Source organism: Lycium barbarum, chromosome 4, assembly GCF_019175385.1.
Source record: "Lycium barbarum isolate Lr01 chromosome 4, ASM1917538v2, whole genome shotgun sequence".
Lineage (NCBI taxonomy): Eukaryota > Viridiplantae > Streptophyta > Magnoliopsida > Solanales > Solanaceae > Lycium > Lycium barbarum.
In genome coordinates, this window is record NC_083340.1 from 31,616,516 (window position 1) to 31,628,155 (window position 11,640).

General features: G+C 35.8%; 2 protein-coding genes across 3 annotated transcripts; both read left to right on the forward strand.

Moving 5' to 3' along the window:
* On the forward strand, positions 1–7,160 carry LOC132635802 (uncharacterized). 2 transcript variants are annotated; one of them, XM_060352335.1, is made up of 8 exons: positions 1–288; positions 1,866–2,010; positions 2,091–2,259; positions 2,532–2,802; positions 5,351–5,616; positions 5,721–5,936; positions 6,270–6,372; positions 6,683–7,160. In XM_060352335.1, the coding sequence occupies exons 1-8, from the start codon at positions 138–140 to the stop codon at positions 6,739–6,741; spliced, it is 1,380 nt and encodes a 459-aa protein (XP_060208318.1). In that variant the 5' UTR covers positions 1–137; the 3' UTR covers positions 6,742–7,160. The 2 variants fall into 2 exon arrangements, with proteins under 2 accessions (XP_060208318.1, XP_060208319.1); XM_060352336.1 differs by lacking the exon at positions 1–288 and adding an exon at positions 771–1,103.
* Positions 7,161–8,164: 1,004 nt separating this feature from the next.
* LOC132635804 (early nodulin-like protein 8) lies at positions 8,165–9,160 on the forward strand. The gene is made up of 2 exons (XM_060352337.1): positions 8,165–8,435; positions 8,547–9,160. The coding sequence occupies exons 1-2, from the start codon at positions 8,234–8,236 to the stop codon at positions 8,945–8,947; spliced, it is 603 nt and encodes a 200-aa protein (XP_060208320.1). The 5' UTR covers positions 8,165–8,233; the 3' UTR covers positions 8,948–9,160.
* Positions 9,161–11,640: the final 2,480 nt, after the last annotated feature.

Sequence of the window (11,640 nt, forward strand, 5' to 3'; positions counted from 1 at the left end):
TCCATAGGTGAGTAGTCAATTTCTCTAACAACAAAAAAACAATAGCTTTACTTTCTTCTCTCTCTCTCTCTCTCCATTTCCTTCTTCTTTTATAAGGGAGGATATAGATCCATTTGTGTTTGATTGATGTGAGAAAAATGGAAGCATTTTACTTTGTGGTGTTTGGGGGATTATCAGCAGTAGTAGCTGCATTGGAGCTTAGCAAGACAAACAAAGATCGCATAACAACATCACCTGCTTTCAATTCTTTCAAGAACAATTACATCCTTGTCTATTCTCTCATGATGGGTCAGTATCTCCTCATTGCCTCCCCTCTTCTAAAAATGCTGCCCTTTCTTTCCATTCAAGTTTGCATCTTTTCTTTTGATCCAATGTCATAATGTATTTTGAAATTCCAATCATGGTTATGAAGCTTGGCTTAGATATCTGTTTACCTTTATTCTTTTTTGACATTTTTTTTTTTTACAAATTTGCCATGTATAGCATGGGATATGTGGTCATAGGTGGAGAACTAAAGTCTAGTACTCCATTTAAGTGGAGAAGCAATGAGGGGTGGACCCACGTAACAGATTTTTGTGTTATCAAAAGCATATACATATATACACACATATCATGTATGAATGGTAAACAGTCTAGTGGCGGAGCCAGGAATCCTAACAAGATGATTGCAAGAATGTTATAGTATATATATAGATAGAAAAAAATAAAATGTTACTGAATATTTTTGCTTCTCACTTGGGTCAGTAAGTAATAATTTTCCTGTGGACTTCGTGATATCTGGTTCTTTAGCTTGGCAGCTAAAGATTAGTTCCCGAATGACCAATCGAAAATACTTTGAGCATCCTTGGGATTAGGTATTGTTCCTTAATGAATGGAAGTGACACTTTGATTTTCACGCCTTTTTCCTTTTCTGACCGACCAATCATTCCCTTAAAATATCCTACTCCTACTAGTAATTTCCAGACGAAGTGAAAAGAACTCTGGGGTTATGATACTTCAGCCTTGGCCATTAGATCTTGCACTTATTATCATGCTTCCTGAAAAACCAGAGTTGTTATCAAAACAGAACTGAGACAGAAGAGTGTTGAACACACATAACCTCAGTGAGTTATTATCATACACCGTTTTGTCTCATTTCTTTTTGATAACATATTATATGAAGCTTTTATCTATACCAGTTAGTTGTTTTTTGTCGTATATTTAATCTCTGTCTAAGATTATACATTGAAGTGCTAAAATTCCACCAAATAAATTAGCAGTGGCCATGCACGTGCTATATAGGGCGTCAGATTGCATGTATGATTAGATATTTTTAATTGCTTCAAAATTAAGAAAAACCTCTTTTCTTTTGTCTTTTCTCCTTCTGAAAGTTAGAACAGGGGAATGGTACTGACAGTGTACAAAAAAAATCTTTTCCTGATTGGAGAGGGATGTGCAATCAAGTAGAACTGTGTATAAATTTGCTTTTAAAAGGGTGGAAACTCAAGTTACCTAAAATAATGGCTTATCAAAATCAAAATAAATTGAAAGATCTAGAACTTTTGCAGCCATGGAATTGAAACATTACTACATAGACATGAACTTGAAAATTCTGGAGAGGTTGTAGATCCAAAAATGGATAATAAAAACAAGTTGATTCAATTTTTGGATATTGGACTTTGACAAAATATGCTATTTCCCTTAGTCATGACATTAATCATAGATTTATATATTTGCTAGACACTTGCAGGATATGGTTTTATTCTTCATGATTGTTAGTTGTTTGGGTAGGTTTGTGGTCGCTTACCTGCTTATCTGTAGTTGTGCCTGTATATGCACATTATAATGCCTGTACATAAGTTACTGATATCCTTTTCTGGCAATAGCTGGTGATTGGTTGCAGGGTCCTTATGTCTACTACCTTTACACAACATATGGATATGGGAAGGGTGAGATTGGCCATCTCTTTATTGCTGGCTTTGGATCTTCCATGCTGTTCGGGACAATTGTAGGATCCTTAGCAGACAAACAGTATGCCCGCTATATCTTGATGTTGAATGCTCTTCTTTTTATTTTTGATATGTTACATTCACCACTAAAAAATTCTCTAGGGGTCGAAAGCGGGCTTGTGTCACATACTGCATCACTTACATTTTGAGCTGTATCACCAAACATTCTCCTCAGTACAAAATTTTGATGGTGGGCCGTATATTAGGAGGAATTGCCACTTCTCTCCTATTCTCAGCCTTTGAGTCTTGGCTTGTTGCAGAGCATAATAAGGTGCTTAAATTATTCTATTGTTAGTTTAAAGATGCAAATTGTATAACCCTACCGATGATATGGACACATTCTTATATTAATTATTACAATATTATTTTGTGGTTAAGGAGTTTTTTTATCAAACTATTCTTCCTTAACTCTACATGTACATCAAAAGGCCACTTATAGCTAAGATTGTGTAATCCTTAGTTGACTCATATCTGATGGTAGTATTATGTTTTCTGACCTTTTTCTCTTTCAATGACTTTGATTTTTTGGATCCTATCTTGCAGAGGGGCTTTGATCAACAGTGGCTATCATTAACATTCTCAAAAGCAATATTTCTTGGCAATGGTCTTGTGGCTATTTTGGCCGGGCTATTTGGAAATGTTCTTGTGGACACACTAAATCTGGGTCCTGTTTCTCCTTTCGATGCTGCTTCATGTTTCCTTGCTATTGGTGCGGTCATTATACTGTCAACTTGGACTGAGAATTATGGTGATCCTTCAGAAAGCAAAGACTTAATTACCCAATTCAAGGGTGCCGCTGTGGCAATTGCTTCTGGTAGTTTTCATAATTTAAGCTTTGATCCCTTCTTCTAACCTATTCATGTATGTGGAGAAGTAGATCATATTGATATTTTAGTAAAATAAAAAAACGGATTACAATACAACACAGAGACTTTTATGATTCTTCATGTGCATGTCTTTAGTGCTACAAATACCATGCAACTTTACCAATTTATCTGACCCATCTGCAGTAGGTTACAATTTTAATTTTTTATATTTTCTTTTTTGAGATGGTAACATATTGTGTATGTTAATAAATCAGTACATGTGTTGTACTGGAAGTCTGGAACCATATTTACATGTGTGCAGAAGGAAAAAGAGAAGAAACTGATCTGCAATCCCAACAAGATTCTAGTATGTCTAGTTTTGAGACAGTATCTTTTGTATAAATCTGTTTACACCAAAAACAAGAGAGTAGGATACAGTTAAGTTTGATCTTCTGCTCTGTATTGCCACTATCCTCAAACATCCGGAGTTTCTTTCTCTCCAGATTGTCCACCAAATACATGCTGGACAGTCCTCCATCTATCTCTATCTTTTGCTCCAGCTCCAGCTACATCCCAACTAAAGAAAACTTCAATAAAGGCATTGTCCAAGCTATGCCTCTGAGATTAATAAAGATCTTCTAGTTGGTAAGTTATCCTGCAATGTAAAAATAGATGGCTAATTGTTTCAACATCTTCACCACATAAGTAACATCTTGAGCAAAGTGACATCACTCTCTTAATAAGATTGTCTTGGGTCAAAACAACCTCCTTTGCCAGTAGCCATGAGAAGCTTGCTACCTTGTAGGCAATCTTTATTTTCCAGATATGCTTCCAAGGCCATTTGTTAATCTGTAGATCAGTTTGGTTTATAATCTTGTATGCTGCATTCACCTTGTACTTGCCACTGCTATGACCCTGCCTCTTTAAAGTGTCCTCTCCATTCTGAGGTCCTATGAAACCTTCCATTTCTTTGTAGAAATTAGTCAGTCTGGCCACCTCCCAGGCAAGCAAACATTTCCTAAATACGAGTTCCCATTCTTGGGGAGACCACATCTCAGCTACAATCTTCTGTTGATGTTGGGTCAGGACATAAATATCAGGGAAAATTTCCTTCAGACATCCAGTCCCGAGCTAGTTATCTTTCCAGTGAGAAGCTTTGATGCTATTGCACTCTGATTGATGATTGGTTTTCTAAAACAGGCCAAAGTGTCCTGATCGACCTCTATAGACTAACACCATCTGTTGTGTTAACTTCCTTTGTCATCCAATTGTCTTCCTCCCATATTTAGCTTTGATCACATTACTCCATAAGGTTTAAGGTTCTTGAGAGTGCCTCTATAACCATTTCATCTTTGAGTGCCTTGCTGTTATTGTATAAGTTTCTGATGCCTAATCCACCTGTAGCTTTGCTAATTATAAGAGACTTCCACCCTTTTTTCTTTGTTTCCTTGCCACAAGAAAGATCTCCTTAGACTGTGCAATCTTTGAGTAACTCCTGCAGGAATGGGGATGAGTGACATCATATATGTTGGAAGTGAATCTAATACTGAGTTGATTAAAGTGAGTCTTCCTCCCATTGACAAATATTGGGATTTACTCCTGGATAGCTCACATTTTCCATAACAGGGTTCCATATCTCCTTGGATTTGGATTTGGCACCCAGCGGCATGCCAAGATAGACGGGAGGAAAGATTCCTACTACTCCCAAAATCGATGCCGAAGGTTCCATATGAGGTACTTCACTAATTGGGAAAAGGTGACTCTTTTTCCAGTTAATATGGATTCCTGAGATTCCTTCAAAAAAATACCAAAATAATTCTTAGGAACCTCAACTGTTCCTCTTCTGCATCACAGAAGATCAGAGTGTCATCTGCGTACTGAAGGTGTGTGATCTCCTCACTATTGTTACCATTCGTGGATACCTCAAAGCCTTTAATCCACCCATTATCTTATGTTGTTTTAACCATGTTGTTCAGTCCTTCGATGGCTATTAGGAACAGAAATGGAGATAATGGGTCACCCTGTCTTAGATCTCTGTGGACAAAGAAGAAGCCCTCAGGAGATCCATTTATGAGGATAGAAAATCTGATAGTAGACATGCAATATTTCACCCAGTTGATCCATTTCACCCCAAAGCTCATTTGGTATAACATATTGAGCAAGATATTCCAATTTACATTGTCATATGCCCTTATGAATGCCTAGTTTGCAAATACTTCCTGGATTTTTCTGTTGGGTGCTTGTATCCACAGCTTCATTAGCTATTAGGACAACATCCATTAATTTTTCTTCCTTTGATGAAAGTCATCTGTTGTGAGACCATCACCATTTTAAGCCTTTCTGTCAAGACTTTTGCAAATATCTTATATATACAGCCTATAAAGCTTATAGCCAAAAGTCTCTTAATTCCTTTGCATCTGTCTTCGCAGGGATCAGAGCAATGTATTTGTGTTATTCCAAGGTTTTCTAATAAAGATAGGACAGATGGAGTTACTTCTTTTGCTTTGCGACATATATGTGAGGCTTCTCTAATAGTTCTTCTCATATGTAATCCAGATGAGAAGATCGCATTATTGGGTGCTATACAGTCCTTATTTGAAGGTTCAATGTATACTTTTGTGTTCCTATGGACTCCAGCTCTGAGCCCTAATTCGGAGGAGATTCCTCATGGCTTCATCTTTGCAACTTTCATGTTGTCTTCAATGTTGGGCAGCTCCCTTGCATCTCGATTACTAGCTCGCTCATCTCTCAAAGTCGAAAGCTATATGCAGATTGTTTTTGCAGTATCTGCTGTCTGTCTCTTTATCCCCGTCTTCACAAGTGTAAGGAAGAATCCCAGGGGTTGATTTTATTAAATGCATAACTGCGCAGGTGTTGTGATTCTATTGTTTCTCTCTAATTCCACTTATTTTTCACCTTTAAACAGTTCTTGGTGACACCTTCTAATGAAAAAGGTGGAGGCATTTCTTTTTCTGGCTGCATTCAGCTTCTTGGTTTTTGTGCATTTGAGGCTTGTGTCGGAATATTTTGGCCTTCTATAATGAAAATGAGGTCCCAGTACATTCCTGAGGAGGCTAGGAGTACAATCATGAACTTTTTCCGCATTCCTCTCAATATCTTCGTATGCGTTGTGTTGTACAATGTGAGATTTCTTTCCTAACTGTTACACCAACCTAAGTAATATTGGAGTATCATTTACTAATTGTTATACTTATGCATATATGATTTAAATTTCAAGCAGGATAGCTTTAAGAATTAAGATACTAAATTGTACCGTAGCATTGTGGCAGGCAGTGCTAAGTAACAATGGTGCACACTACATGTGATGTATATCCTCATACAACTACCCTCAGAATTATTTATTTTGATTGCTAGAAGAAATATAAGTGTAGATTTTCCTAAAATTCCACAATGAACTGTGGGATCCAAGGAATTGCTCTTTGACTGTTTATTGATCAATTTTTCTCTTATTCAGGTTGACGCATTTCCAATTACTGTTATGTTTGGCATGTGTTCGATTTTCCTCTTTGTGGCATCAATCTTGCAAAAACGCCTCTCTGCTATTGCTGAAAAGCCAAGTAAGAATTGCTTCCCATTAATTTTTTGAGTCCTTACTCCGAGTTTGAGAAAAATGTTAGCCCGACGAATGATTTATCGGTGGAGATATGGGAGCATGTGACAAATAGTTACCTCTATTATGCTATATAGATTTTGGGGGCCAATACTTTCTTCTGTCTTCTTCAAAAACAATGGTAACTTGTTCTAGTTGTTTATATCCGTGCCCCGAGATTTGTTACAAGGCTTAAAACTGTCTGTTAGGTGCATTAAGCTCGAAAAATTGATAGTTGACTCAGATATAAGATTTTTCATTTGTTGATGCATTTGTAGAGCCTCAAGATTGGACACACAAGGAGAGAGAAATGGAAACTGCGCCTCTAAATGCCTAAGTTGATGAAGTCGCTGACGTGTTAATTCAGCGAGACCATGCAGAACAACTATCAGTTTTCTATTAAAAAAATCAATGAGTAAATAGAGTGCTATTTACTAACTAAAGCACCTGTGGTTATTTCTCGTCAGAAGGATATGATGAAGTTACATTCCTAAGCTCATCAATGGGGTTCACTTCATTGTTGAATCTTCATGCAGCAAGTAGATTTTGCAATATGAAAAAAGGGGTATCCTTCTATCAATATATGAAAGCTGATGGAGAGTTGCTACACTGCATAGCATGTTTTCTTGATAATGTAAAAGCATATTTGCATTTTGGGTTTTACTTAAATTCATTTGTTAGTATGTCTCTGATATGTTTAAGACAATGTTTTCCCAGTCATATTATAATTACTCTGAATAATACTCACTTTGTATATCTTGGTATGGTAATATGCCTGGCCAATACTTTAAGCAAGACACTTGAAGGAATTAAAACGAGTAATGAAGCAACGAAGAAACAAAAACTTAACAAAGAACAATGTTGCAGCGAAAAGTTTCACAAATTTCCGCTGCGTATTTGTAGGTAATGTGTTATTCAGATCAAATCTATGTTGACTTTCATCAATGTTTAATTAGTTACAACTAATCTTTTCGTTAAACAATTAGAATTGACCTTTTCGGATCCCCAAAAATGAAGGTTTTATAATTTCAATGTAAAAATGGAATGCAGCAGCCTGTTCTTGTTCTTTTGGTTCTTGTGTTGATTGAGATAAGTGTATTTGCATAGTTGACTCTAACTTGCGCAGTTAATGTTACTCATTATTTATTATTATTGTTAACAGAAAAATTACAAAAGGAAGAAATGACCTGAAATAAATAATGGCAAGGACACAAAGCACATGGTGACATGTATAAACTAAAATTATAAGCACACTGAGTAACCATTTGCTGCTCTAGTCCTCTCCATTCCCATGTTAAGCTGCATCCAGTGTTTCATTGTCCAACTGTCCATGTGCCATTGTTAATCAAATAATTGACCCTACACAACCCAACACACTTTGTTCTTTTGCTTTAGATCCTCTTTTGCCCTTTGACGGTGAGCACCTTCATTTGCACCTAATTCGTTTGTCTCAACTTATGTGACACTCGTTAATCAATATGAAATGTAAGAAATATTGTTTAGAATTTTTGATTTAAAATGAATTTTAAACGTTTTTATGATTATAAATTACCACATTAAAATAAATGAGAATTTTAAAATTATTTTATTTCTAAATATATAAGTTTGATATTCTTTTTTGTCACAAGTTAAGAAGAAATTTGAATTACATAAATTGAAACGGAAGGAATATAAATATTATGCAAAGGATAAAGGGTATTCTAGTAAGTATCCTCTCTCTGATCTACTGTGCCAAACCAATCAGTGTTATAAGGTAATTTCCCCCTTTTAATTTGTGACTCCTCCACTCAATTTTGGCAAAAGGGAAACAAGAGAGAGAGCACAAAATCATGGCTACTCTTAGAATTCCAAGAAAGTATCATTCTTTGTACATTGTATTTCAGTTGTTTCTGTTAATACAAACCAAACTAGTCTTGTGTTATCAGTACAAGGTTGGAGATTTAAATGCTTGGAATATACCCTCTTCTGCAAATAAAGATGTTTATGTCAAATGGTCCAAGAATCATGTCCTCAAGCTTGGAGATTCAATTTGTAAGCTCAGATCTTCAAGATTTTAGCTTTTTTTAATACCCTTTGAACAAATATTCAACCCCATCAATCTTTCTTGAATTAATTTTTTTTTTTTTTTTTTTTTTTTTGCAGTGTTTTTGTACCCTCCAAGTGAAGATTCAGTAATACAGGTGACAAAACAAAACTACAATAGTTGCAACCTTAAAAATCCAATCTTGTACATGAACAATGGAAATTCTTTGTTCAATATTACAAGACCTGGTGAATTTTACTTCACAAGTGGAACAGAAGGTCACTGTGAAAAGTTACAAAAACTTCACATTTCAATACCAGGTGGAAATGGAACAATTTATGATGATGCAGATTCACCTGCTTTTGCTCCATCAGCAGATTCACCTTCTTACACTAATGTTTTTGGTTCAATTCCTGTTCAATCTTCAAACCAATCATCTTCTTGGAAATTACAAATGTCTGTTTTTGTTGCTGTTGGATTGATGTTTCTGTCTTTGTTTCTAGGAAGCAACATTCTTTAGTGAAATATTACAAAGAACAGACAGGACCTTTTGGATTTTGGAGATTCCACTTATATTTTATTTTTTTTCCCTTTGTTTTGAGGCATTATTTTTTTACTTTGCATGTTGTTAAATTTGTGAAGAGTTTAGTCATGATGATTGAGTTTCATGGTGGAGCTTACCATTTTTCATTTGAGCAAAATTATTGAATTTCTTGGATAATACTTTAGTCAATATCTCGTGTCATCCATCTCATTCTTTGAGGCATTTAAGTACAATTCTCTCACTCACTTCCTTTTTTGTCTTTTTCATTTGTACCATTTGTCATAGTTTTTCAAATTTTTTGCCCTGGCAAATGGAAAAGGAAAATAAAGAATTTTATTTTGTGACTCACATACATTAGCTGTCTAAGGCTACTTTTTATCTCATAAGAAAGTGAATTCGAAGTTGTTTATGAGACAATTTAAAAAAAAAAAAAAAAAAAAAACCACACAACTAGTTTGTATTATATAACGGTTAGATGTTATGGCCATCCAAAAAATTACTCTCCATCTCAAATTATCTGTCGTGATTCCTGATAAGAAGGTCCAATGGGGAAAATAGAACAATGGAAGTAATGAAGTATATGAGATCAAAGGACTTACCTTGCTGGGAGGCTCCCATGTCTTTCTTCTCACAGATTGCAGCCCAAGGTCTTGAGAATTAACAATTGGAATTTTATTTGGTTGGCTTGAAGTCGGATTTTCGTCTGCACTAACAAGAATCAGTCAGCTGAGCAACAAAAGAAATAAAGAAATCAAATTGTCCGAAAAAGCAGATCTGAAGGTACACCTGCCTTCTTTCTTTTAGATTATTTGCAAATTTATCAGATCTGATTCTTTCTCTGTTTAGTGGTGCAATTCTTTAGCTACTTCTCTTGTGCAATCAATTTTTATTTTTAGATTTACTCAAGATCTTAATCAATTTTACCCTTAAAGATTGGTACTTTGCATCACTTTTCCGTCTTCAATTGTGGAATAAGTGATGGCCGGTGGCCAGTCCACAATGGAGGCTGGCCAACCCTCACTAACTACGACTATTCCAAAAACCAATCCTAATCCATTACAATATTCAGATCTGTTCAAACCAAAAACCTTGAATGATACATTACATAATCAGATCCAATTACTGCCCCAAATTCCAATGAAACCAGTAACTTACCTACATGGGGTGCCATATATTAAATACACTGAAGTAGAAGTTGATCAGATGAATATCATTGAAAATCTTCAGTATGCTGTGGTAGGAAAGTTCTCATATGGTCAACCAGATATTGAACAACTTCGTCTCATAATCCCTACACAATGTGGAATAAAAGGTGAGTGTAGAACAGGTTTTCTAAGAAACCGCCATGTGCTTATCAGATTAAGTCTTTTTGAAGACTTTGTGAATTTCACATCAAAGCCTGTATACTACATTCAAGATAGAGAGGGATACTCGTACCAAATGAGAACACTGATCTATGATTCGAATTTCAAGGTTGATGAAGAAACATCAAAGACAATGGCATGGATTTCCTTCCCAAAGTTATTGCCTACATACTTTGTGAAGGAAACTCTTTTTTCAATTGCATCTGCAGTGGGTATTCCTATACAATTGGATATGGCTACGATTAACAAGACTAGACCTAGTTGTGCTAGGGTCAAGGTTTTAGTAGATCTGGTAGCGGATTTACCCAAAACGGTGAGGATGGATATTGAAAATGAAAAAACAGGAGCAATAAGGACTGTTAATGTTCAGATTCATTATGATTACCTTCCTAAGTATTGCAAGGAATGTAAATTACAGGGACATGATGAATATGATTGTAGAATTATAAATCCAGAGCGTGTTCAGTATGACAATGAAAGGGAGGAAATGCCAAAGGAGAATGGCAAGACAAAACCTCATAAAAGCTCTGATAAAGTGCACAATAGTAAGGAAAGCAATAAAGATCTCCAAGAGGATAAAGAAATTGAAGCAAAAAAGGCCAAGAGATTACAAGCAGAGGAACAACATAATAAAAAGCAGACTAATGACAAAGGTAAACAAAAGCAAGAGGATGGAAACCAACAAGGATATGAAGGGAAAAAGAATTATGGAAAATACAATTATAGAGGATACAATAATTTGTACAATTATTCTGCTCGAGTGTTGGCAGGTGGAAGAGTGTTAGGAAATTCGGGAAATTGGAATCCCACCAAAGACAACAGAAACTTCAATGTTGAGAAGGGAAGTGCAAATCATAGCAAACAGAAAGAGACAACAGTCACTGCTACATGCAACAAATTTAACACTTTGGTGGACTTGGAGGAGGAACAAGAAAAACAAAATGAAACACAACAAGGAAGCACACATAGTAGTAATCCTGTTAAAGAGACAGCTAGGCCATGGGTGGATGCTGCCTTTGAGAAACAAACAGAAAATAACAAAGTTATGAAAGAGCAGGGAAAGATAGATAGCAGACAAGAGCAAGATAATAAGAAGGAGAAAGGGGTAGAGGATAATCAGTCAGAGGAGATAGCCATACAAGATTCAGAAAGAACAATTACAGATATCGTGGAAAATGATAACAAAAAAGAAGATGATAACAAACAGATTACTGATGGCCAAGACGTACTTCAACCCATAGAAGTACATGACAGTGTCAATTCAAGCTCATATCAGCAAGTGGAATCAGCTAGACAACAAGTGGA